At 44.7% G+C, this 27,882-nt stretch overlaps 3 protein-coding genes across 11 annotated transcripts in view; all 3 read right to left on the bottom strand.

Moving 5' to 3' along the window:
* sh3bgr (SH3 domain binding glutamate-rich protein) overlaps window positions 1–776 on the bottom strand; it is a 37,276-nt gene extending 36,500 nt beyond the window's left edge. For all 8 annotated transcript variants that reach the window (XR_009795994.1, XM_061826786.1, XM_061826788.1 and 5 more), the window contains exon 1: window positions 454–776. Coding sequence is in view for 7 of the 8 variants with exons in the window: in XM_061826786.1 (XP_061682770.1) it covers window positions 454–498 (45 nt within the window). In the remaining variant the exon portion in view is untranslated. The remainder of the gene's footprint in view (window positions 1–453) is intronic.
* A 3,664-nt stretch (window positions 777–4,440) lies between these two features.
* Window positions 4,441–13,914, bottom strand: LOC133505281 (putative leucine-rich repeat-containing protein DDB_G0290503). The gene is made up of 7 exons (XM_061828381.1): window positions 12,927–13,914; window positions 10,660–10,874; window positions 10,264–10,509; window positions 6,550–6,687; window positions 6,363–6,432; window positions 6,065–6,289; window positions 4,441–5,982 (listed from the first exon to the last, which is right to left on the bottom strand). The coding sequence occupies exons 1-7, from the start codon at window positions 13,111–13,113 to the stop codon at window positions 5,528–5,530; spliced, it is 1,536 nt and encodes a 511-aa protein (XP_061684365.1). The 5' UTR covers window positions 13,114–13,914; the 3' UTR covers window positions 4,441–5,527.
* Window positions 13,915–19,439: 5,525 nt separating this feature from the next.
* Window positions 19,440–27,048, bottom strand: LOC133505260 (golgin subfamily A member 6-like protein 22). Of its 2 annotated transcripts, none has more exons than XM_061828328.1 (8): window positions 26,583–27,048; window positions 26,299–26,507; window positions 25,300–25,539; window positions 23,139–23,276; window positions 22,974–23,043; window positions 22,769–22,896; window positions 22,579–22,654; window positions 19,440–22,210 (listed from the first exon to the last, which is right to left on the bottom strand). In XM_061828328.1, exons 1-8 carry the CDS (start codon window positions 26,767–26,769, stop codon window positions 21,057–21,059), a joined length of 2,202 nt encoding a protein of 733 aa, XP_061684312.1. In that variant the 5' UTR covers window positions 26,770–27,048; the 3' UTR covers window positions 19,440–21,056. The 2 variants fall into 2 exon arrangements, with proteins under 2 accessions (XP_061684312.1, XP_061684311.1); XM_061828327.1 differs by having other exon boundaries at window positions 19,442–22,210; window positions 25,300–25,545; window positions 26,583–27,047.
* Between the last annotated feature and the right edge of the window lie 834 nt (window positions 27,049–27,882).

Below are 27,882 nucleotides of genomic sequence, written 5' to 3'. Positions count from 1 at the left end.
TTGTTTTTTTTAAATCTTATTAATCCCAGCGACGCATTGTGACCGACAGAACAATGCCATTCTCACGATGGCAAAAGGCACTTTTTGTAAATGTGTGCCAATTTTAGCGGGTGATATCATAAAGATTTCTTTTCTAATGCAAATTATGTGCCTTGGCTTTACAAAGGTTGAGGAACGCTGGTTGGGAAGCCGCACGCAGTCCGGGCCGCGCAACCGAATCAACTGCCCCAAAAAAAAAAAGTGATCCGTTCACGAATGCGGACATCGCCTAGTCCGGAATGACAATTTGCGGCCCTTAATGTTCTCGTGGTCTTTACCCGCAAACGGGTTACCAAACATAGAACCGTGTTAAAATCGCTCAAAGGCGACTGGCGTTGCATGGCGCACGGAAGAAAACACCAAAGAAGGTCCGCTTCCAAAGAGAATAAAACAATGATAAAAGTCCAAACTTACCGCCGTGGATCCCGATGAAGTGGCGAGAAACACTTTGATAACCATTATGTTGCTTCTTTTCTTATTTGAGTAAGCAACAAGAAGGGTCTTAAAGGAGAAGGCGGACTGCCTCTATTATTAGAAGCGGTGCGACAAACAGGCGCACGCACGCACGCACAAGTGCGCGAAGCGTGCACGCGCAGAGGTTATTTTTTGCCATCGCGCTGCTCCAGCGAGCGATTGGCGGCTTGAAGCATCAGGCAGGACCGATTGGCAACTTCAGCTGTCAGTCGGCCGCGGGACGGCGAAGTTTAGCCTCCAGCGCCTTGCTGAGCACACGCAGACGCAAATAGCAACGACGCAGATTTAAGTCGTTACTTTCTTACACGAGGGTCAGTGTTGAAACTGCATCCCAATGACGAGTGCTCAGAGCACTGACGTATCGTAGTTTGTTCTGCCCCAACTAATCAGTCACTCTTACAAAAACAGTCCGATATTTGCTTTTGTATTTGTTTTTCTACACGTCTGTCCATGCAACCCAATTCTCAGTGGCGAGCCGTCAAGTCCAGCAAGGCCCTTTTCTGATGGACTAGCACTGACCTAGAAGCAACATAAATTTCCATCTATCCATCCATCCATTTTCTTTGCCACTTATCCTCACATGTGCTGGAGCCTACCCCAGATGTCAACGGGCAGAAGGCGGGGTGCACCCCAATCGTACACCCCAATCGCAGGGCACATCGAGACAAACAGCCGCACTCAAAATCACACCTACGGGGAATTTAGAGTGTCCAATTAATGTTGCATATTTTTGGGATGTGGGTGGAAACCGGAGTGCCCGGAGAAAACCATGCAGGCACAGGGAGAACATGCAAACTTCACACAGGCGGGGCCGAGATCGAACCCCGGCCCTCAAAACTGTGAGGCCAATGCTTTACCAGCTGATCTACCGTAACGCCAACATAAATGTTTTTTTCCCCCACAATTCCGGGAATCCATTCTCTTAATTTCTTTGCATCTATCTTCTCTGCTTCCTCTACATGTACGTGGGGCTTGGATTTTTTTTTTGTTGTTGTTTTTTTTTTTGTCCATTCTGATGTAGCCTCTCTGTGTTGTTGGCATGTCAATCTAATCTGCGCTGGCCCATCACCGCTGGACAATGAAATTTAAACCAGATTCCACAACCAGCATACCAGTTGAGGTGTCTTAAGACCAGAAAATCCAGATGGAAGGCTCAGCCATCAAATGCACAACCTGTCACTGCCCATTCTTTATCTTTGCGACCTTCCCTCGTGCATTTACAAACTGTGAAATAATGGGCCTGACACAAAGGGTAGTGTGACATCCATCCATCCATCCATCCATGCTCTATTCTACTTGACCTCATTGGGGTCGTGAGAAACTGAAGGCCATCCCAGCTGACTTCAGTCAAGAGGCAAGAATACATTTGTGACTCATCGTGAGTAAATCACTAAGCACATAGAAGGCTCAAACAGCAGGAACTTTATCCTGGAACTAGGATATTTTGCAGGAACTTGACTTGTTTACACCACAGGAATGTGTCAGACAGGATTGTCATTCTCACCCATGGCCAGAACCGGCTCATCAGTGAGTCCAATCCGGCCCATAGTGATGAATAGTCACTGCTTATTTTTCATTAAAAGTCCACAACTTAACACTTGATGTTGATGCACTTGCATCCATCCATCATCTACCGCTTTTCCGGGTCAGGTCGCGGTGGGAAGTAGCTTCAGCAGGGATACCCAGACTTCCCTTTCCCAGGCCACTTCTTCCAGCTCTTCCAGAGGGATCCCGAGGTGTTCCCAAGCCAGCCGAGACATAGTCTCTCCAGCGTGTCCCGGTTCGTCCTTGGGGTTTCTTTCCACTGGGACATACCCGGAACACCTCACCAGGGAGGCGTCCAGGAGGCATCCGAATCAGATGCCCCAGCCACCTCATCTGGCTCCTCTCAATGCGGAGGAGCAGCGAGTCGACACGGAGCCCCTCCCAAATAACCAATCTTCTCACCCTATCGCTAAGTGAGAGCTCGGACAACCTGCAGAGGAAACTCATTTCGACCGCGTGTATCTTGTTCTTTCGATCACGATCCACAGCTTATGCCCATAGGTGAGGGTAGGAACGTAGCTCAACTGGTAAATTGAGAGCTTCACTTGATGCACTTGTAAAGGCTAAAAAGATGCCAAGTTTCAGCGGCAAAGTAAGCCCATTCTATTTAAAATGCTGTTCCACCTTGGCACTACAGTTCAGTGAAAACACCTCCTGTAGAAATATTTGAAAACATTGAATATTCAAAAGAAGATGGAACTTTGTGGAACTCGGATACATCTATAGTTAGCACATTAGTTTGTAGAGCACAACGAGTCAGTTGAGGGCGTCACCATTTCCAGATGGATGCTCAAATTTGTGAATGCGAGTTCTTCTCTTTAGTCATGGCAGAGGTTTTCAAAGTTGGGGGGGTGACTACCATGAAGTACCATCTTTTCATTATTAAGTGATACCCAGCTGTTGTTTTGTGTTTTTGGGTTGCAAGTGGGGGGATTCCCAAGGAATGTTTAACACGGGGTGGATGGGGGGGGGGGTGTTGGGCTTTAGGCGGGGATGGAATTTGCAGGGGGGAGGGGGAATGTCATCTCCCAAAAGGGGAAGCGTGTTCGGCCACACATTAACCTTTGCCGGAATCCATCAATCTTTTCAGCTAGTATTCAATACAAATACCAATATTTAAATAAATGATCCCTGATTTTACACAAACTCGCATTCATTAACTATATAAAATAAAAAAATAAAAAAGAGGACGGAGTCATCTCCATAGAATGTACACGGAAGCGATTGCAGCCACAGAAACTCCGTAAACCTCTGCAAGTTTTTTTTTTAAACACGCATTGTTCTCAAATGAGACAACATGGCATTATAAATACTTTCTGGTAATTTGAGATTGAGAAGAATAATTCCTACCTGAAATGAAGCGACCGTGACAGGCACGTGTATTTTGGTTGGGCACCATCCAGCATATTTAATTGCTGAAATCCATCAATATTTTCTGGTCTTTTTAGCTGGTTCTCCATAGAATGATCTCTTTGAATATCCGTCTCGTCTGTTGCGACAACCAACAGCACACCAGGTCTCGGGTATTGTAAATATTCTCCGCCGGTTCAATGTCTACCACAATGTCAAGCAGCTCTTTGACTGGCAATATGGCGGCGTGAAAATGGTGACGTCACGTGCAGGAGCTCTGTGTCTTACTTTTTAAAATAAATTCCTTCACTTGCAAGGTTGTAGTGCAAAGGAGTATGTGCAGAGGTAACAAGAGTTCATAGGTTTGATATTACTTGCTAAAGTTCCTAAAAAGTAAAACTAGTAGTATTAAAACTCATATAGACACCCAATTGGTAAGCTTGGGGTGTCCAACATTTCTTCTCAGAGCCACTTTGACAGCTTTCATTTAACGCAAATATTTGAAGCTATATTTTTATATATACTGCATAGTTATAAAAAAAAAAGCAGGTGGAAAAAAATGTATATTCCGATGTCTTGCCAATTGTCGTACAATGCATGCAAACAGGCTGTCGGATGTTAATTTTAATCCTGCAGGCTTCTAAAAAAAAAAAAAAAAAAGATGGGCTACCCCCGACCCCAAAGTATTCGAATCAAGTCTTTTGTAAGTGGAATCAAAATCAAGAATCCGAATTAGAACGGGAATTATTAGTCATTAGGTACTGTAGCCAATCCCGGTTGACCCTCCACCGGTCGCCAGTCGCAGGGTAGCGAACCTTTGCAGGAAGATGACGTGTTCACATTGGAGGAACACTTCGGAAAATAGAACTATTTTGATTTTTTTTCCTGAGGGTAAAGGAAAATGGATGTAGCAGCCAGAAAAAAAAGCAAGTTTATGACAAAATTATGGCTCATACCATTCATTGTAGGTGTAGTGCAGTTACTTCTGCCGTATCATCAGCCTGATTTAAGAAAGAAAACACTCCTTTAATATAAATTTTCATCATGTACTGTAATTGACTGCATATACAAATAGCAGAATACACATACATGTACAAAGGGAGTCATTTAAGAGTAAAAGAGCTGCATAAACAGTCATACCCTAAACAGTTGGGGGGGGGGGCTGGTTCCTTGCTCAAAGGGTCCTGGGCAGTGCCAAGCACACAGTGCTTCCATTGATCCATTGCAAGTTCTCCGCTCTTCTGAATTTTTTGATCCTTCGGTCTTGAACCTGCATCTGTAAATCCCCAACCCGCAAGGAAGGGATTCGGCAACAGTCCATGTCCAATGAGGGGATTTCAAGAGGTTGCCATTCTCAACCAAGTGTCAAAACTTTCAGTACTCTTTGACAAAGAAATACACAAATATTGAAGATCCCACAAAGAGGGCTGAGGTAGATAAGGTCAATGGTCAAATCAGTGCCTTACCCGTCACTAATTTAAACCAAATAGAACTTGTTCTTTGCCTAATGAGTCCTATCGATTTATTTTTTTTTTTAAATGCAGGACTCAAAATGGCTGAGGTAGCTCAGGTAAAAGGGAAGATTGTCAAAAACATACAATCCACACCCGTGCAATGTTTAAATGAGCTTCAAGCGTTCAGATCCTTTTCCTAAATCAAAGTTTTACAAATGGTGAATATCACATAACACACGAGGATGGAGGTAGAAGGTATTCTATCAAAAAAATGAACTGATTCTTATTTTTAATCATAATCAGTGATTTGTAGTGACTATACATTGACACCTCTCAGGTTCTTTAAATACCTGAAAATACTTTACGATTCATTTTCAGCGGTAAAGTGATAACCACGCCAGAAATTGTCCAATGTTTGGCAAGCTAAATCTTAGCTTTTATTGACACCTCCTGAGACTTCTTTGTGTGCAGGTGTTATTTTCATCTGATTTGGCGTTGGGAGTGTGCATTTCTTATGCTTAGATCTGGTTTTAATTCCAAGTGAGTAAAAAAATAAATAAATAAATAAAATCCTGATCCTTCAAAATGCTGTTAAAACCAGCTGGTGCAAAATGGTGGCAGGGCAATATGACGTCAAGTACTCAACAGCGTTGAATAAACAGAGCTCATGTTTTTGAGACATCGGGGTTCGACTCCAAATCAGAGACCGGCGGTGGAACAGAGGGGACCGCTTCAGGTTGGGGTGTCTGGATCGTACGCGGGGAGGTACCTTCTATGTAATCGGATTTCCAAGCTGGTGAATTTGAATTTGGTCGACTCAAAGTCATACCTTTTCTCTGTCTTTGTAATAATCTGTATTCATTTAGGGTCAGCCCGGGGTAGGCTGGTTTCCCCTGATGCAAGTTCTCCACCACTGGCGAGAAAATGTATTTACGTCTTTGGAGTTTCGAGCGTCCAAACGCTTTGGGTTCAGGTGGCGTTGGGAACCAAACGACCGCGGCCTCCTCCTGTTTCGCTGGCTGCTCCGGTACCACGTCCGGCTTCCTCTCTTCTGTCGCTTCTTTCTCAATCGTCGACTTCACCTCGGGCGGCTGAGTGGGGATCGTCTCAACCGCTGGAGCTAACAAACATTCATTGTCTTCTTTTATTGTTTTATGGATATATCCAAATCTGGGTTACACCGAGAGACATTTCTAGCTCACCTGGAGTTCCCGCATCCTCGAGGTCACTCCTTGGACCTTCAATGGTATAGGACTCCTGAGGTACACTCTCCTGGTAAACACGTCTCTCAGCGTTGGCCGTATTACAGACGGGCTTGGCGAAAATTTGCTTTTCATCCTCCGATAATTCCGACTTAGTCCGACTGTCGACCTCACTGCGAGGCGTGGAGACGACCACCTCGGTCTGGACCATCTTGTTTAGTTTGCCTGTAGATAAAAAAAGGAGTCATAGCGATATCGCTCACGACGCCAGCTAATTCAAGCTACTGCCTTAGCGTACCTTTCTTTTTGGGTTGGTTCTGGAGTCTGAATGCATAAATATTGTGTATCTCCAGCTCTCTTTTGATGTCCTGTTTGAATAAACAATGTGTACTTCTCAATGAAGCAGTTCTACAGATAGTTTATTTTATCTTTATCTTCTGTTGTTCAAACCAAACAATTGTCAGGATGAGAAATGTTGTATATACCCGAGTTTCTTTGGATAACTCATAAACTTGTGTTTGTAGACAGAAGGATGTCTTTCTGGCCATGTTGATCTTTTTGTGCTCTGTTGCTGCTTGGCGATTGAGAGAACCTCGCAGTAATTTGTTACATTTCTCCAAATCCTGTGACATATCAAGAGAGAACATTTAGTATAATTTAATAAGAAAAGATATATAGTGAGCATGAGTCATTTTATATGTATCAACAGATATGTAAGAGTGAGGGGCAGCGCATGAAAACACTGAGTACTTGGGGGGGGGGGGGGTTGCTAAGTGGCTTGCTCATGTAAACAAATCCAGATTTCCAGTTTATTGGTGTGTACCAGGGCTTGGACAAAGAACTGTTATAACCCCCCCAGCCAAGTCCTTATATGCTGTGCCAACCCTGAACAAAAAGCTATCTTCCGTTTATTATCTTCAATAACCGCAATGCTGATGAAGTTGCAGTGCTGGGAAAAATAATTTCCTATCTTTTTACTCTCCCACCCACCATAGTTTCCCCACATTAATGTTTAAGCTCAAACAAATGCAAATATCCAATAGTGATAACCCAAGCAAACAAAGTACAGATTTTAAATGATTTTTTTCTTTTTATTAAGGTAGAAAAGTATTCAAAAATAGGCCCTGTGTTAAAGTAATTTTCCCACGTTTTAAATCCTGTATTAACTGCGGTTAATCACATTTTTGGGAAAGCGGACTTCATTTTCACTGGCCACACATAAGCCTGGTTATCTCCAAATCCGTTCAATCAAAAAAAATAATTAAATCATTATCAAACTTGTATGACAAAATGAAATCTGCCAAAATATCTCAAATAACCTCGACAAAATTCCACCATCCAAAGAAATTCAAGAACAAATTAAGAAATTGGTATTGATCAATCTGGGAAGGGTTACAAAGCCATATCTTGCGTTTTAGGACTCCAGCAAACCAAGGTGCGAGCCACTATCCACAAATGGAGAAAATTAGGAATTTGGTGGTCAGCCAACAAAAATTACCCTATTTGCACAGCGATTGCTCCATCAGGCGGTCACAAAGGAACTCAGGATTACATCTAAAGAACTGCATCATTCATTTAAGTTCAGTGTTCAGGACAAGGGAGAGAATGGGCAAAAATGGCATCCATGGGAATGGCACGGTACCGCGACAGGTTAGCACTGTTCTCCCAGGGCCTGCGTGGATTTTCTCCGTGCACTCGTTTCCTTCCACATCCCCAAAACAAGCATTAATTAGACTCTAAATTGCCCCTGGGTGATTGTGAGTGTCACTGTTGTCTGTCTCTGTGCCCTGCAATGGGCTCACAACCAGTTCAGGGTGTACCCCGCCTCCCGCCTGAAACAAGCTGGGAAAGACTCCAGCACTCCTGCGACCCTTTTGACGAGAAGCGGCTCATAAAATGGATAGGTAGAAATTTGTGGGAGAGTTCCAAGGCAAAAACCAATGCTGACCAAAACATAACCACACGTCTTTTCCACAAGGAAAAAAGAAAACTTCGGGGAGACTATTCTACTGACTGATGAGTCAAAAGTTGAATGTTTTGGAAGGTATGGCTCTCGTTACATCTGGCATCAATGTAACAGCATTTCAGAAAAAGATTATACAACAGTCAAAAGTGTATGGGAGTGTTATAGTCTGGGGCTGCTTTCAGCATTCAGGACCTGGATGACTGAATTCTGCTCTTTACCAGAATATCCTGAAGGAGAATGTTTGGACATCAGTTAATTATTGCAAGCAGATTCCCCCTGGGTTGCGCAGCAAGAAAACGATCCAAAAAACACCAGAAAGTCAACATTTGAAAGGCTTTTAAAAAAAATATGAAGGTTTTAGAGTGGCCGAGTCAAAGTCTTGTCAAAATATTTCCGCAGAGATGTGAAAGACAAACAGTAAGTAAGTTCGGGGAGCAATTACTATTTTTTTTTTTTTTTTTTTTTACAAAGGGCAAAGAAGCTTTGGATATTATTTTTCATTTAATAAATAAACCATACCAGGAGAACCTCATCCATGCTTTTATATATATGTAAATTTGTGGTCCAAATCTCAAAAGGATGTTTCTAAAGGTTGTGAATTTAGCCACTGCTGAATTTCAGTCCCTTCTCTAGTGGATGGTGCAGCCCTTATCTCCAAATTCCCACGGAAGCAGCAGTGACCTTGACGGGCACACTGCAATTTGGTTGGTGGGCCGCTGGCCATACACGGCTGCAAACCAAGCGACGTGGCTGAAGCCGACTTAGGTGTCGTGCAGTTTGTGTGGTTTGCCAACTGTTTTCATGAGTGGCCGATCAGTCAGCCACGAGTTTTGCCGCAACATCATAAGCTTGGCAATTATAGCCAATCATCATATATAAAGTATCAAATATTGTTTTGGAACAATACCGAACAATATTTAGACTTTATAATGTGCCTGCAGATGAAAAAGTAAAGCTTATGGACAAACTGTATGCTCGTGGTAGATTCAAACCAAGATGTCAGCAATACCCATATAGCTACAACTTTGGTCCAATTCTCACCCACATTCCACTCTTCAGCAACCCACTTTCTTAACTTTTAATCCTTTTCATGTTGTAAAAAATATAAGTCAAATGTACTGTATGTGTGTGCATTTAAAAAGATATAACAGACAATGTAGCGTTATATCGGGCACATTAATGGACCTTTCCGACCTGTCAATCACTGGTACAATAGCCAATCAGATAGCCGCTTTGTCTTAACCCCTGGCTTGACACGCCTCTCTCGCCACATTGTCCCACAAGCAATGCTAGTTGTCAGTAGCGTGCGCCTGGAAAAGTCAATGTTATGAAGAAAATGTGCTTGGGGAACGTGCAATTCTGATGAAAGATATCCGGTCAGGTTACAAGGGGGCCGGTCGATTCGTTTTCCAAAGCCTAAACACAGTTGACGAAGTGTCTACGATGGATTAAGGCTCGCGGAAGAGTCCACGTACAACTAAATGTGGACATTATTAACAAACACAAGGTTGTATGTTCGCAGGTAAGTGAGGGAGAAGTATCTTCCCTGAGTTTGATTGAATTATTATCAGTGCTTTATACATTGCAGGAGAACAACTTTCACTTTGTTGGTGTATCACTGACCTGCTGAATGAAGTATGTAATATTTCACGCCAAAGAGTCACTTTAGTGATAAGTAAATGCACGATGTCGTGCAAGAGAAATGTCTATTTGTATCACATCAGACAGAGCACTGGGTTCCATTACAACCCAAATCAAATGAATACACCCACTCACTTATAAAGACTACAATGATTACTCTTGATCTTTCTGAGTAAAAAGTACTCACCCTGATTTACATGCGCAGTACAATTCCACTATTTTATCCTGTTGGATTTCGATATAAAGTTTGTGAGGCGTCAAACTTTATTTGCATCGATCGCCAACGTTTCGCCATAAGTCTGACATTAATTGCGTCCTGCTCCTTCCAAAATCCTAATTCCGTGTACATATCCATTCGTGAAATAGTTGAGACCTCTCTGTAGAACTCTCTTGGACAAGCCTGACTCATGTGGCAAAAAAAACATACCCCAATATTATCTGGAATACACGATAGAGAATCGACTTCAAACGTTCTGTTCAATCGCCATTTTGTAAGCTTGTGGGACATGGTTAAGGGGTCGGAGCTTAAGATCGGCCTCGGAAAGGTCCATTACTTTAGTACTGTACTACCTCCTGCTGTTTCTTAACATACATTTATTCGCTTGTCCTTCTCCTGCAACTCGATGGAGACCTCATTTAGCTTGCGAGATAGCTCGTCCTTTGCCGGCAAGGCCTGTTCCTTAATGACCCGCTGCTGGAGCTGATGGATCCTGTCTTTAACATTGGTCAGCTCTTTCTCGGTGACCTGCAGCTTCCAGGCCAGGTTGTTACGGCATGTCCGCGTCCCACAGAGTAACTTTTGCAAGTCTCTGACCTCGCCGTCATTCTGATTTAGGACCTAGGAGGAACAGAGCTTTTTGTGGGTAACAATTAAGTTCCAATGAAAATACCAGCAGCCAAACTGATATAACTTTTTACGACTTTTTTTTGAAGATGTGACACGTTAACCTTTCAACACGAGACAATTCAGATGGACGATGTCACCAACCTCAGAAACGCCCTCCTCAGAGTCATGGAATTGCTGCAGAGCCACCGTGTGGCGTTGCTGAACTTTCTTCAACAGCTTAGTCTCGGTCTTGACCTCCACCAGCTGCAGCTTCAAGTCGTAGTTCTGGTTTTTCAGCTCGTTGATGCTATTTGAGTATGACGAATGGATCCTGGTCTTCGAAACGGTATTGATTGGCGGCAACTTTAGCCTAATTTCTGGAAATCAGGAAAAATGTTCATTTAGATATTGAATCTCATTAAAAAAAATATTTTTACATTTTCCTTTATTACTTATCTTTCATAAATATTGGGACCTTGACAATTATCTTTTTGGCTCTAAACATCACATTGGGTTTTAAACAAGATGTGCTCCAACTGCAGATTTTCAGGTTTAATTTGAGGGTATTAGCATCCAAATCAAGTCAACTGTGTACAAATTGTATGCCTCAAACTCTTTAGCAAAGCTAATTTATTTGGATAGCGTATCTCATACACAAGGTAGCTCAAAGCACTTAATGTGATTAAAAGCATTCAAATACAAAAATAAAAACCTTTGAAAATAAAAAGTACAATTAAAACAGCTTTTAGTGCAAGAAATATGAACGCGTATGGAAAAAAAAAGTGTTTTTAATCTGGATTTGGAAACACACACTTGCGGCTAACGTCACTTCTGTTAGCAACTTACTCAATTTTTTTTGTAGCAAAATCGTTAAATGCTGCTTCACCACCTTTGCTTTGGACTCTGCGCTCCACTATTTGACCCGAGTCAGTCGATCTCAGAGCTCTACTGGGTTTGTATTCCATTTGCATCTCTTTCATGTATTCAGGACCTAAACCATTTCGTGATTTATAGGCCAGTAGAAGAACTTTAAACACTATCCTAAAGCTGACTGGAAGCCAGTGTAAGGACTTTGGAATTGGAGTCATGTGATCTGACCTCTTTGTTCTGGTCAGACCCCAAGCTGCTGTATTCTGAACGGGCCACAGCTGTTTAATACTTTTTGGGGAGTCCAGTCAGAAGACCATTACAATAGTCAAGTCTACTTGAAATAAAAGCATGGATGAGCTTCTCCTGGTCTGCTTGACTCATGCAAGCCTTCACTCTAGATATCTTCTTCAGATGGTAAAAGGCAGTTTTATTCATTTCATTGATATGACTATTGAAGGTCACATCGAGTACTTAGGGATTTATGAACAGCAATCTTTTGTCTCTATCGCCAAAAATGATTCGTAGTTTTGTTACGGTTTAGTTGGAAGGAAATTTTCATCCATCCAGTTATTTATCTGCCTTAGACAGTGGCACAACACCTCAATTGAACTATCTGAATAGCTATGACTGTCAAAACAAAAGTTTGGGAAAATTTGACCCAAAGCTAGCTTATACAGGCTGAACAGGAGGTGTCCAAGAACTGACCCTTGAGGGACACCATATGCTAATGGTTAAAAAGTTGCTCCTTTCCTCCAGGTAGGACCTGAACCATTTAAGTACCATTTCATTTAGTCCTACCCATGTTTCCAACCTGTTTAGCAGTATATTGGGATCGACCATTTCAAAAGTCGAAGTGAGATCCATCCATCCATCCATTTTCTAAGCCACTCATCCTCATGAGGGTCGCAGGAGTGCTAGAGCCAATCCCAGGTGTCATCGGGCAGGAGGCAGGGTACACCCCGAGTTGGTTGCCAGCCAATCGCAGGACAGATGGAGTCACATTCACAATCACAATCACACCTAGAGGCAATTTAGAGTGTCCAATCATGTTTTTGGGATGAGGGAGGAAACCGGAGTGCCCAGAGAAAACCCACGCAGGCATAGAGAGTACATGCAAACTCCAGACATCCAGGGCCAGGATTGAACCCTGGTACTCAGAACTCTTGAGGACAACGCTCTAGAGCTTCACCACCGTTCCACCCGCACTGAGATACCAAAAAGACCAAAATTAACACCTTTCCTGACCCAAACATATCATATTTACCACTTCTTTAAGGGACTAAAAGTAATTGGACACCTTAGCAATCATAAATCAAACTTTTTAGTATTTGTTTGGGATTTCTGCAGTTCAAGTGCATTTCAAATCCATTGTAGTGGCACATTTTTTAATCACAAAAAAAAAAAAGTGTAGCGATGTTTGATGGATGGGAATCGTCTAGAGCACCAACAAATATTTTTTTAAACTCATATTTTTTAAAAAAAAACATGTTATTACTTCAAATCGACAGTGCAGAAAATGGGTACAGCTTTTATCGCAATAACATGAAAAGTGAACATACCTTCAGTTTTTTTATACGGATTAAATTTCTTGTCCGGGGTGGTTTTGTGCGTCTGTGTTTTTGTTTGGAAGACCACGGTCCGGGGCTGTGGATTTAGTCTCGGGAGAGAGCCCGACTGCGTGTTGCTTTTGCCTCCTGCAGCGTCAACCCGTGCCTTGATTGAAAAGGCCCTCTGACTCATCCTCATCTCCTTGTCGCGGGACGCTTCTCACCGGGAAAGGGCACATCGAAACCGAGAGAGGCGGCCCGAAAACGGCATCGCAACCGGCGGAACGCACGTCAAGGCTGTGACAGGCCCAATGTGACTTGAGCGCCGCTTTCATTGTCGCCGATGATGACGCCACGATCCTCATATCAGAGCACGGAGGCAGACGACACCGACAGAAATACAGCTGGACGAAACGAGTGACGTCGTCGACCGAGTCCACGCGGTCCAAAGTTTGTGTGCCGGTGTGCACTTCAAATGCCGGGCCAGTGTCTGGACAGGTCTACGTGGCGGCCATCTTGGCAGCGACAATATTGCCATCAAAGGCGATGGACATTGAGTTGAAATCACAACAGTTTTTTTTTCTTCTCCACGTCAAAACGTGTGATATCAGCGGAGGATTTCTTTTTTTATTTTTAAAGCTCAAAGATATATATCGATTTTATTTTTTTTTTACCTGTGAAGTGGGCGGCTACATGTTGGGGCCCCATCAAATCAAATTTGCTAATATTTTCCCAACTGTTTTCTTCGTTTCATTCTGTGTGTAAGACTATCCTAATGGCCACAAAGTCATTTCTTGTTTTACGAAATGTGTCATTTAAAGGCCTTCAATATTTTTTTCCTATGCATTGGGATGTTTTAAGGAGTGGATGGTCAAATCTCAAACAGCGATATCAAAACACTACTCGCATAACGGCGGGAACAGTGTTAACCTTTTACTCCGGAAGCGCAACAACAAAAACAGTCCGTGCGGAACCCCGCACCCCAACTCGAGGTCCCGCGGGTGAATTATGTAAACACCACACAAGCCCCCCCAGAATTCACCCACAGTCAAAATCCTTGTGCCATGGAGGGATGATGACCCGACCCCGGCGGGTGTGCACTGTAGAGGCCGAGGGGGGCGGGGCCGCACTGTCCATTGAGTCACGGGACAAGGGCTCAGGCGGGGTCAAGGGCACCCCGGCAGGCGCAGGGGCACAGGGCAAAGGGGGACGACCCCGGCGCGGGGGGAGGGCCAACCCCAAAGGCTGGGCAATGTCCAGGTGCGCGGGTTTGACCCTGTCCACGGAAACAGTCTCGGGTCTGCCGCCAATGTCCACGAGCAGGCTCTTATCCCCGTGCTCCAGGACCCTGAACGGCCCGTCGTATGGGAGGCGGAGAGGTCCACGGTGGGCGTCATGACGAACAAACACAAAATCCGCAGTGCGCAGGTGACGGGGCAGCTGGGGTGCCATGTTGCGACGTGGGAACCGGCGCGAACCCCTTTGCGGCCTCCAGCAGGGAGGACCGTTGCCTGGCTGCGGACCAGGGCGCCGTGGCGTCCGGGATGAATTCGCCAGGGACACGCAGTGGCTGGCCGTAGACGAGTTCGGCAGATGAGGACAACAGGTCCTCCTTGGGGGCGCACCTCAGGCCGAGCATGACCGGGAGCTTATCCAACCAGTTGCCGTCCGTCAAGCCGGCACACAGGGCTGCTTTCATGGAGCCACGTCTGACAACGTCGAGGAGAGGGGAACGGCTTCGGGCCAGCGGGTCGTCCTGTCCACCATGGTGAGCAAGTAGGTGAATCCGTGCGAGGGAGGAAGTGGGCCTACCAAGTCGACGTTGACGTGGTCAAACCTCCTCTCGGGGACAGCGAAGGGCTCCAAGGGGGCTTTTGTGTGGTAATGCACCTTAGCCCGTTGACAGGCCACGCACGAGTCGACCCAGGCCTGCACATCTTTCTTGAGACCGCGCCACACGAACTTCTGGGCCACTAGCCTCACGGACGGTTTCCTTCCGGTGTGGGAGAGGTTGTGGACCGCCTCGAAAACAGCTCTTCGCCAGTTTGCAGGGACCAGCGGCCGAGGCTGGTCAGCCGAGAGGTCGCACAGCAACCTGACGCCCGAGTCACCAACCGCGACTTCCTCCAGGCGCAAACCCGTGTCAGAAGTCTTGAGGGCCTGCAGCCCGTGGTCCGAGGCCTGGTCTGCGCTCATGCGGGAGTAGTCGAGACCCAGATGCACAGTGCCGACGATCGCCCTGGAGAGGCAGTCCGCGACCACATTGGATTTGCCGGCGATGTGTTGGATGTCCGTAGTGTACTCAGAGAATAACGACAGTTGGCGTTGGTGGCGGGCGGACCACGGCTTGGCCACCTTGGACATGGCGAAAGTGAGGGGTTTATGGTCCACATATGCCGTGAACTCACGGCCTTCCAATAGGGAGCGGAAGTGGCGGATAGCCAGCCAGAGGCCGAGGAGCTCTCTATCGAACGTGCTGTATTTGCGCTCCTTGGGGACCAGCTAACGGCTGAAAAAGGCAAGCGGTTGCCAGGCGCCGCCGACCCACTGTTCGAATACGGCTCCAACAGCGCAGTCCGATGCATCGGTAGTGAGAGAGACAGGGGCCCCGTGGGTTGGGTGGGCCAGCATAGCGGCACGACTCAGCGCAGCCTTCGTAGCCTCGAAGGCTTCCATCCTCTCGGCCATCCATTCAACGTCCCGGTTGGGGGCCTTGTCTTTAAGAGCCTCATAGAGCGGGCGCATGATCTGGGCCGCCCGGCGGATGAACCGGTGGTAGAAGTCCCTGAGCACAGAATCCATTAAACGCTGGAAAGATTGTGCCGTGTTTTTAAGACCAGACGGCATCCTCAGAAACTCGAACAGTCCAAACGGAGTGATTACAGCTGTCTTGGGAACATCTGAGCGGTGCACGGGAACCTGGTGATACCCGCGCACCAGGTCGACCTTGGAGAACAGGATTTTGCCCGCCAGGTGGGCTGAGAAGTCCTGAATGTGTGGAACAGGGTAGCGGTCAGGCGTAATGGCGTCGTTAAGGCGGCGGTAGTCACCACACGGTCGCCACCCGCCACTCGGTTTAGGGACGATGTGTAGTGGCGAGGCCCACGGGAGAAAGTGGGCCGTGTCAAGCCAGGGAACTCACCAAGGAGGAGTTGGTACTTGGTGCCGTCCGAGAGCGAACTGGAGAGACCGCATAAGTCGCCTCATTGCGGACGCAGGTGACCGTGAAAAATGTCAGTGCATCCACCAGACGGCCCCTCTTAACATCCACCAGCAGCCCGTGGGCACAAAAAAAATCAGCGCCGAGGAGAGGGAATGAGACATCCGCAGTGACAAAGTCCCATGTGAAGCGATGACTCCCGAAACACAAGTCCACAGTCCTCATGCCATAAGAGCGGATAGGGGAGCCATTAGCGGACAGTAGGGGTGGCCCATGAGTCCCGCCAGCGGCGTCCTCCGCAGTGGCCATCAGGACGCTCCTCTGGGCGCCGGTGTCGCAAAGGAATTTGCGCCCGGAAAGGTTGTCCTTGACGAACAGCAGCCGGCTCTTCGCGCCCACGTTGACGGCCGCTGCGAAGCGTGGGCTTTGGCGTTTCCCGATGCGTCGTAGTTGCAAGGGGCGCGGCACCTCTTCACTTTCGCACCGAAACGGGCATGGAAGTAGCACATGCCTGTGCCAGCACGACCATCGGTGGCGATGGGGCCCCTGCTGGATGCCGCCCCCGCGCCCGGAGGCGAGTAACTACGTGTCGCGGCCAGCGTCTCAGGGGAGAAGCGTTGGGTTGCCAGGAAGAAACGGTCGGCCTCCTCGGCCAGGGCCCGGGGCTCAGTGACAGTACTGTTCGCGAGCGCCGTCTCAACATGCGGTGGCATATGCCTGAGAAACAGTTCCATGAAAATGAAATTGGGCTCTTCCGTGCCCAGCAGGTTTAGCATCATTTCCATGAGTTCGGAAGGTTTGCTGTCCCCCAGTCCATTAATAGCCAACAGACGTCGGGCACGCTCCGGTCGTGAAAGCTCAAAAACCTTGAGAAGGTGAGCCTTGATCCCAGCATACTTATCTCAGGCCGGGGGAGAGGTGATGAAGTTCACTGCTCTGGCCGCCGTTGAGCTCCCGAGTGCTGAGACAACGTGGTAGTAACGCGTGGAATCATCTGAGATCCCGCGGAGGGCGAACTGAGCCTCAGTCTGTGCGAACCACGCTGCCGCGGACGTCTCCCAAAACTCCGGCAATTTGAGGATGGCGGTTGCCATGTTCGTTTCAGTCTCGAAAACGCCGGGACTGACGTCGGGGTCACCAGTGTAGCGCCGGCGAAAAGGAGTCGGAGGCGGAGTGTCGGACACAGGAACAGAACTTGCTTTATTGTTCGACATCAAAACACTACTCGCATAACGGCGGGAACACTGTTAACCTTTTACTCCGGAAGCGCAACAACAAAAACAGTCTGTGCGGAACCCCGCACCCCAACTCGAGGTCCCGCGGGTGAATTATGTAAACACCACAATCTAAACATGGCTACGCTCGTGAAAGCAAAACAACGAACTCAAACTCATTTTCGTCCAATGTTTCCTCAATTTTCCGGAGCAAATTTCAGGAAAATTAAACAATCCGGAGGACTTTCATTACTGTATAAATTTGAAAAGTCACTTCCAAGTTTTGTTTTGTTTTTTAACCCACAAAGATATCCTCGTCTGTTCTTGGTGGAAAGGTGAATTATTGCTTGCAGGATATCTTTCGAAATTAAGGGTCGAAAGGGAAGGATGAATGGCAGGAAAGGTGCTCAAAGGTTCAGAAAAGGGAAGGATGAAATAAAGGAAAGACGGGTGGATGAAAAGGGATGGAAGAAATGAAGGAAGAGAAGATTAGGCAAAGAAGGAAAAAATGATCAGGGAAAAAAGTGTGAAATTAGGAAAAGAGAGGGCGTATACAGCAAGGCAGGAAGAAAGGATGAATGGCAGGAATGGTGCTAAAAAATTCAGAAAGGGAAAGATGAATGGCAGGAATAGGTGCTAAAGGAAAGACGGGTGGATGAAAAGGGAAGGAAAGATGGAAGAAATGAAGGATGGGAGAGAAGAAGGAAAGGATGATGGGGAAAAAGTGTGAAATTGGGAAAGGAGAGGGCGAATGCAGCAAGAAAATAAAGGAAGAAAAGACAAAAGGGTGCAAGCCAGGAAGAAAGGATGAATGGCAGGAAGGGTGCTCAAAAGTTCAAAAAAGGGAAGGATGAACTAAAGGAAAGATGGAAGAGAAGATAAGGCATAAAAAAGGAAAGGGTGATGGGGAAAAGTGTGAAATTAAGAAAAGAGAGGGCAAATACAGCAATGGGAGAAAGGAGAAAAGACAACAAGGTGCAAGGCGTGAATGGCAGGAATGGTGCTAAAAAGTTTACAAAGGGAAGGATGAACTAAAGGAAAGTGAAATTAAGAAAAGAGGGTGAATACAGATGAAGGATGGAAGAGAAGATACGGCATGAAAAAGAAGGAACTAAAAGAAAAGGATGGAAAGAATGAAGTGTGAAATGAATGAAAAAAAGGAGGCTGACTAAATGGAAGGAAATGGGTGCAAGCATGGGAGGTAGTGAGGAAGGATGGAGTTGGAAGGACTAAAAACAGGATGGAAGAGAAGATAGGGCATGAAAAAGGAAAGGATGATGGCGAAAAAAGTGAAATTAAGAAAAGAGGGGGTGAATACAGGAATGGGAGAAAAGACAAAAGGGTGCAAGGCAGGAAGACAGGATGAATGGCATGAATGGTGCTCAAAGGTTCAGAAAGGGAAGGATGAAGAAAGGATGAATGGCAGAATTCTGCAAAAAAAAAAAATAAAATAAATCCACATTCCAAATTCCATTGATGCCACAGTCATTGACTTCATAGATGACAACAGTTTGGCTGACAGCGTTCCAACATTTGGAGATCGGATAGCAGCAAGACGACACTTTTGTACGGAAAACAAAGGTGCAAGTAAAAGAAGAAAAGAATCCCAAAAACATTCATTGCTTGAAAAGCTGAAGAAAACATTGGGTGTTGGGAATGAGGATAATGAAAGTGCAACTGGAAAGCGTAAAAGAACCTCCATGAAAAACAGCAAATGGGCTGAAAAGCCAAGCAGGAAAGTTGAGTTGATGGTGGATTCATGAGGGTAAACAAATAAGGAAACGCAAGGGAGGGGGAACAACAAACAGTCCAAAAAAGTTGACATATTACAGTATGCCAAAGACATTTTCCTTCCGAATGGAAAGAATAGATTTGGAAGATGTGAAACATTTAAGTTTTGACATATTGGACTATCAAGAGGAAGCTGTACTTGATGATGATATTACATTTATATAAAGTGCTGAAATTGGGAGTATTGAGATTTGATCTTTGCACTCATAGACTGATGGACTCTGTTGGTGAATGGCAGGAATGGTAAAAATCCATACAAAAAAATTCAAATTGTAATATCAAAAATGACAATGTTGAGATATAACCATTTATTTTACCAGACATAAACAATGGTTGGAAAACACATTACCCTGGACTTGATTCCAAAACTAGTTCCTAAATTTTGTGTAAATATGAGGCAATTAAAGCAGTCATAATGGCCCTCTGAGTGAAATATCTAAAATGTGGCCCGCAACAAAAATGAGTTTGACAACCCTACACAAAAGTCAGCTTGCAGACCACCACAGCGACAATCACTGATCCAGGCAAACAATATTACTGTCATCTGGTTTATTAGTTGGAAAAAATTGCAACAGCAATGTGCAAAAATAATTTGTGGTATAAAAAAATTCACACAACAAATTGTATAAAAATAAACCCAATGTACAAAAACAAAGAGTAGTAAATAAAATACAATTTCAAGCAAATTATGTAACTTACCTGACATTTTAAAATGGTTAAAAAAAATAAAGTGTGTTTTTTTTTACAAAATGTGTAAAAATGTGCAAGAACTTTAGTCAATTAAAAAAAAATCATTTAAAAATGAACTACTTTACGTACGTTCTTAATACTTCAGAGGCTGTTGACTTTCAATTGCTTTTGAAGTAGCAATACTACACCAGTGTCACACCCCCAATACATTGCAAATATTGAAGCAATTTTTATGCATTAATTTCCAAATTTTAATTCCATGTCCTCAGTGTAATTCTATGCAATATGGTGGGCAGCACTTGAGGTCTGGTGGAATATATGCAGCATAATAGAAACGGCAAAAGAACGGGAATAAGTTATGAACAGTATGATTTTTGTATGTACAGTATGATTTTTGTATTTGTTGCTTCTCCATGTAAGTTCAAGTCGTTGTTTGAAGGTTTATGATTAATGTAAATTCAAGGCATTGAAATTACACCTACATTCAAGATGGTTTAATCCACCATCTTTTCGGTCTTTTACAGTAAACTTGTACTGGGAGGAAAAAAAAAGTCAAGGAGGCTTTACCCCTGAATTGGACAATTGCACGACGAGTCATTTCATTTTTTTAAGGACATTATATTAGCGTCGTTTTTTTTTCTTGACACCTAATAATGGAGAACAGCCACCAAAAGCGATTGAAAACATTTAAAGTGATAAAAGCGTGTGGGCAGGGCTTGGGGGCATTACACAGTATGTTCTCTGTACTCCACGTGGGTATGCAGCATATCGGCTTCACTGTACTTATTTTTCCATTTGACTAGTTTACGTTTTGTGGAGGAAGGTTTTTCCAAATACATAAGGTAATTCTGAGATTTCAATGTTACAAACAGCACGCAATGAAGATTTTTTTTTTTTTTCCGGACGCACTAATTTATTGGAAAAGGCCACAATGGTCGCCGGCAAAATCGTTGAGTTAACAACTATGACTAGAAAACCTGCTCCTCTGGAACCTTCCACTCCATTGCTGAAAGGGGAAGTTGAAAAGAATTGAACGGTTATCGATCTCCCGTGGTCCACGTTCTACCTTCTCTAGCGTTTCATTGAAATTGATTCGAAGTTTTTGCATAATCCTGTTCTCAAACAAACCAGGAAGTTAATGAAGTCATAATATACATATATACAATATCTTCAGTGTCTTTACACATCCCGAGAATCAATGGGGTCCATTGGGCACATAGCGCAGTTGCACGTTTACCACTGACCCAACTCTCCGCAGAGCCTGTGTCCGTTCGTCAGTACTGCTCTCTAAGTCCACGAAGGCGAGTCGGTATGTTTGGAATCCGCATCGGAGCCGTCGCTGGCGGCGTCCGGTTGGCTCGTCTGTTCGTCACTCAGGTAGATGTCCTCCGCCATTTCCGCAGAACGTCTCCGATTGCGGCAGTAAAGGGTTTCCTCTTTGACCGGCACGTTTGCCCCCTTGTAGCACCTCAGCTGCACGCCGCTGTAGGCCGGTTTGCCCAGATGCAAGTTCTTCGTGACCGGGGTGAAGTTGTACTTGCGTCGGATTTTGGGCCGCGGGCATCGTTTTGGTTCACGCGGCGTGACCACCTTGGGCTCGTTGAGTACGCACGACAAAGAGCATTGTTTGTTTGTCCTCGCGTCTTTCTGAGCTCCTTTCTCCTTTCTCTTCTCTTGTTGTTTCACCTCCTCGACTACTTCCAGCACCGCTTCCTCCTCCTCCAAGTCGTCCACCTCCTCCTCTTTCTTTTCTCCACTGTCCTTTGTCCCTCCCCTCTCCTTTTGCTCTACCTTGGCCTCTTCCTCGACCCTCCCCTTGTCATCTATATTCTCCCGTACCTCTTCCAACTCATTCTCCTCCTCCCCCTCCTGTTCTTCTACTCTCTGCTTCTCATGCTCTTTTGCTCTCTGCTTCTCCTCCTCCAACTTCATATTCTTCACCTTCTTGTCCTCTTTCTCTTCCTCCTCGTTGTCCTCCTCCTGCTCCTCCCACTCCTTCTCCTCCCACTTGTCCTCTTCTTCCTCATAGTCTCGCTCCTCCTCCTCCTCCTCCTCCTCATCATCATCATCATCATCATATTCCCCTGTCATATCCTCAAACTTCTCCCCAAATCTCATTTCCTCCGAATTCTCTTCTTTCCCCTCAGTTTCATCCTCCTCCTCATTTTGCTCCATTCCCCCCTCCTCATAGTCTCCCTCATTATGCTCCTCCTTTCCCTCCTTCCCTTCCCCGTTGTTCTCTTCTGACCTCTCCCCCCCTTCCCTATGCTCATTCTCGTGTCCCCCCTCCTCCTTCTCTCCACCCCCCTCCTCTTCTTCATCTTTACTCCCTTGCTTTTCCTCATTCTCCTCCTCCTCACTCTCCTCCTCTGACTCCTGCGTATCTTCCGACAAGTGCTTCCTTTCCTCGTGGCGCTGGTGGATATCCCCATAGGCTGAAACTAACAAATGGATTTTTATGAATACACGTTTTCTTTCAAAATGATGTATTTGATCACATTTCCTGAAGATAACAATACATAAATGTATGAGATTCGAACTGAATCTGAGAACTGAACTTTTTTCTGTTTTATTTCCTGTCATTACAGTTTTTATGTTTATTTGCAGTGAATTTGAATACTGCAGTAAATGTACTGTATTGTTATTACGATCATAATGCTGTGGCTTAATGAAACCTTCACTGTCGACACCCTCAAACACTTTTTTTTCCCCAGATAAATGTTTCAAACTATACCTTATGTTAAGTGGCACAATGTACAAATGAAAATTATTTGGACCGGTGCTGAACTTGGTGGCATGAGTGGCTCACCTGCATTTGTACCAGAATAATTCTGGTTGTTCGTTCTTCTTTGTTCACTTGTATGAGATTTACGTCGCAGATAATCCTGGAAAACAATAATCAGCAATTGATAGTTAATGTTAATTACACACGGATAAACTACATAAGCGGACTGGAGGATGGGGGGAAAAAAATCAAATGAATTATTTTAACGACGTACCGTGTTGTCAGAACTCTGCCACCTTCGGAGCTTCTCATCAGTCTCCGAAACGTCTGACTTCACCCGATCGCCAGCCTCGCTGGTCGCCGAGACGCGTTCCTCCGTCTGGACCATTTTGCTTTGTTTGGCTGCGGATCACAAATGAGCGTCAAACAACGCTGACAGCTAACAAGAACTCCAAAACCAAGTCATTATGCGGCTGTACCTTTTCTCCCATGTTTTCGCAATCGCATAATATTAATATTATCTGTCTCTGCTTCTCTTGTTCTGTCCGGCTTGGATAAAGAATTGAAACCAAAAAAAATATGATTACAACCCATTGTTAGCAGTCACCGTGCCATCATGTACAAGCACACTTCTCTCAACTTACTTGAGTTTTCTTGGACAATTCACAAACTGCAGTTTGTAGACCCAGACATATCGCGTTGGTCTTGAACATCTTTTTGTATTCTGTTGCTACTTGCCGATTGAGTGAGCTTTGTAGCAACATGTTGCTCTTCTCCAAGAACTATAGTGCATGATTTAAAAAAAAAAAGACAATTACACAACCACCTCTTATATTATCATTTACAATGACCATTAATTCCACCAATGCTTGCATCTATAACCGCCAAGTACAAACAGAGACTGTTAAATGGCGCGCATGTATAAACCGCAATTTAACGGAGTACACGACAAAGACAAGATATTAGATGTTCAAGCTGATCAACTTTTTTTTGTGGCAAGTCGCCACGCATTCTAAATTTCATTTCACTCATTTCAGGCAAAAGGCGGACGACACCCTCACCTGGTCACAGGTCAGTCGCAGGGCACATACAGACATGGAAACCCATTCGCACAGCCACTGAGCGGAAACAGAATCCACAATGCCTCCGCCCAAGTCAGCCAGAAGTACCACTATGCCAGTAACAATACACGACATAATAATGCACACTACTTACACGGCGTTTCTCAAAGCATTCAAATACATTTACAATCGCACACATTATTCATTTTATTCCAGACACACCCTGTTTTTTGTGAGACCGATCTCATCTTAACCATTTCGGCTCTAATCCGGATCATCTCGGTCACTGGTACCAGACGACAACATCATCGTCGATTGCTAATATTGTCGCGGTACACTAGCAAAAGTTATCCTCGATCATGCATATATTTTTCGCGCTTATTACGGCCTTGTCGATAAAGCATGATATGCGCGCGCGCGTCACGTCATTCCGTTTCCGTATATTTTGAAGTCAGGAATTTGTGCAGTAAACAAAGAATCATCCAGTTACAATCATGAAAGTAAGCATGGAAGGACCGCCATGTGGGAAGAACTCAAGGATCGGGTCGACACCAAAAAGAATGGGAGTCTCTCCAAGGTGAATATGGATAAAAAGGATGTGGAAGTTGCTGTAGATGAAGTCTGCGAAATCCTGCACATAAGCAACACTAAATTTTCTGCAAGTGGGGAAAGAACTAAGAAAGAAACTCAAAGAATTGTTTGTGTTGTTTAGTTGGTAAATAAAAGAACTTGTTTACCCAAATTATCTTTGTTTTTATTCTATGTAGTCTTTCTTGCTCTGAGTAAATATGTGCCACGTTTTTTTTTTTTTTTTTTTTTTTAATCGGTTAATAAGGGTAATTGCAATCATTAATAAGGGGAGCAATTGGCCGAGGTTGACAGGTATGGGAAACAAAACGGCGACCTTACGGTTCCAGGGAATACACCTAACCTCTGCGCCACACCACCACAATATGTGTTTGGGAAGTTAGGACATGATTTGTTGAAAGTTTTTTTCAGGGGGGGATTATTTTCAATTCTTGTTTGATCGACAACTTCATTGCTCAAGAGTCTGGGGTCTCTATTATATTTTGTGCTTTATAATGGGGGGAAAGGTCTGGACTGCTGGCAGTCTTGTACTCGCACTACAAAATCACGCTGTTGTGATGTGCAGAATATGGCTTGCTGAAATAAGTATGGACGTCCCTGAAAAAGACCTTGCTTGGATGGCAGCATGCACCTTTCAACATGAATCGTGTTTTCACAGATGAGCATGTTATTCATGCCATGGACACTCACACAACACTATATCACGGATGCTGGCTTTTGAACTTTCCTGATGACAATTTAGATGAATTCCCTTTCATCTTTAGCTCAGCGGATATGACGTTCAGGACCAATTTGAAATATGGACTTGTTAGATCATCGCACACTTGTCCATTTTGCAGCAAGTTTTTTTTTTTTTTTTTTTTTTTTTTTCCGGGGGGAATCACAATCCTCAACTTTATCAGTTTTTGCAACAGGATTAAATTGAAAAGGAGAGCATACGTGCAACCAAAGAGTAACAATTATCAGTTTGAACATGAAATATCTTGTCTTTGTTGTGTATTTAATTGGATGTAGGTTGAACAGGATTTGCAGATCATTGTATTTCCATTTAAATTTTACACAACCTCCCATCATTGGAATTGGTACGATACTACATGAAAGAAATTTGGAGGATTTCAACTCATTATTGCACTTAGACACCTTGAGACAATGATACCTGTATCCTCCTGTCCTTCTCCTCCAGATGTATAGTGAACTCAGTTAGCCTGCGGGTAAGTTCCTCCTTCTCCAGCAGGTTGGGATTCTGGTTGACCCTCCACTGAAGGTGATTGATCCGGTCTTTGCAGTCCAACAACTCCCTCTCTGTGCTCTGCAGCTTCCTCGCCAGCTTATCGCGGCTCGAGCGCGTCTCGGAGAGCAACTTCCGCAAAGCTTTCACTTCGTTTCTGTGCTGGTCCTGTATCTAAAAGATTGTTGGTGATCAATCACATATCAAAACATAAAACCGTGCAGACTTGGATTGACGCCGTTAATGAATCCACGCAGCCTGTGCGGAGCACTTGAACCACTCCTACATCAATCACAAAGTACGTATATATTTGTTTAACATTTTACTACCTGAGTACTTCTCTATTTGCAAAATCACTATGTTCACTTAAGTAAATACTTCACTATACTTAAGTAGATGTTTCAGGCATCTGTACCTTATAAGAGTATTCATTGTTCTAAGAATGTTTTACCCCCTACATATTTTCAAATCCTGGTTGAGATCTGGGGCTCATATGGTGGGCCAGATGGGGAGATGTGCATTGGGGACAACAACAACAAAAACAACAACAAACACAACGTTCAGAGCAATCATTAAGAGACTGAGAAAAAGATGCGTTGCAAAAGTGTTGTCTTGTGCCCACCTAAAAAGTTAAAACCTGTCACATACAAAAATTCTCCACCTGAAAAAATAAAATGAAATTTGTCAGTTGCTGTTATTCCACTCCCCGGTATGGCATTGGCTCCGGCACTCCCGCAACCCTCGTGGGGATAAGCGGCTCAGAAAATGGATGCTCGAAACTGTATATAATTACCAGTGTAACTTAACAGTATACCCGCACGGTACCAATGTTCACATTTCAGTTGAATCAGTGATTTTGCCAGGGTGTACTTCTACTTGCACTACTGCGCAACATGTGAGCAAATCATGCAGAAAAATGCCGCCCACCTGAGAAATGCTCCCTTCCAAATCTTGAAATTGCTGCAGGGCCACCGTGTGGCGGTGCAGGACATTCTTCAACAGTTTATTCTCCGTCTTGGAATCTTTCAGTTGCTGTTGCAGCACATAATTCTGGTTCTTTAGCTCCTTCATGTTGTTCGTCGACTGCTCCCTCAACTTTGCGGTGTCCCTGATTGGTGGCAACTTCAGTTTCAAGGCTAAACGGATTACAGTACGACGATTACAGTTAATTTATGGATATGTAATTGAATGGAGCCGTGTTTATTGAATACCTTCGGAGCGTCTGTACGGATTCAGTTTGTCCTCTTGTGCCTTGTAAACGTACGTCTTAGTTTGCAATGGGCGTTGGCTGGGAAGGAGTCTGGGCAGCGAGCACGTTTGGGATGAATCTTTTTTGTACCTTGCCGCGTCCCCTTCAGCCCCGGACCTCGGTGCAAAGTCCCGCTGGTTCACACTCATCGCTCCCTTTGCAGCAGCTCTTTCCTCTTTTTCTAAAGACGCATCGCAAAACTTCAACGCAGACGCCACTGGGAGTCCGCGGCTAACGTGACATGGCTGTGAAGCTCCAAATCCGACTTCAGTGTCGCTTTTAGTGACGCTATCGGTTGTAACCTCATATCAGAGGACAGATACAGACGACGCCTATTCTCATACAGGTGGACGACGCGGGCGACATCATACAGGTGGTATGATGTCAACAGTTGGCGCTTGGGCGTGGCAACAACGCCCTCGCGCATTCATTTTGCTGCTGGATGTTAAATCATGACAAAGTCACATCTTAAAAGAATGTATTGCACTTTTGGGTGAAATTTCAGGATGAACCAAGACGAACAAAACGTGTTAACTTAATTTGTCCTTTCTCCTGTTGTGAGAGCAGATGTCCAAATATTCAATGTTTCTGTACCTTCTGCACGGCTTGCTCTTAAATGTTTGATCCATGAATGAATCAATGTCTTTCCTGGTTCAATAATAATATTGGTATTTAAATACAGCACTTCTCATACTTTTCACCAGACCAACATCTGACAATTGATCTGCAGAAACTTGACAAGACTTTAAACAGGATGGCAGGTTGGATAGGGTTAGAAATGAGCTGATTAGAGGGACAGCCAAAGTTGGATGTTTTGCAGATAAGGTTAGAGAGAGCAGATTAGGATGGTTTGGACATGTCCAGAGGCGAGAGAGTGGGGATATTGGTAGAAGGATGCTGAGGAAGGAGCTGCCGGGCAAAAGAGGGAGAGGAAGACCAAAGAAAAGGTTGATGGATGTTGTGAGGGAGGACATGAGGGCAGTTGGGGTTAGAGAGAAAGACGCACGATAGGCTTAGATGGAAAAAGATGAGACGCTGTGGCGACCCCTGATGGGACAAGCCGAAAGAAAAAGAGGAAGAAGACATGTGGCTAAAGACCTCAGCAGATTGCAACAGAGGTACAAAGACTGGAAGAATGAAAGACAGCTTTGCAAGCGGACATCCTTGGAAATAACATTTAAAAAGTAACATCTGTTGTGCGTTTTAGTGCATAACTTGCATATGCGCTTTCAACAATTAACACGTCACGCTCACCTGCAAAG

This window comes from Syngnathoides biaculeatus, chromosome 8 (genome assembly GCF_019802595.1).
Source record: "Syngnathoides biaculeatus isolate LvHL_M chromosome 8, ASM1980259v1, whole genome shotgun sequence".
Lineage (NCBI taxonomy): Eukaryota > Metazoa > Chordata > Actinopteri > Syngnathiformes > Syngnathidae > Syngnathoides > Syngnathoides biaculeatus.
Note: the sequence above shows the minus strand (reverse complement) of the source record. Positions and strands in the feature narration are given on the sequence as shown.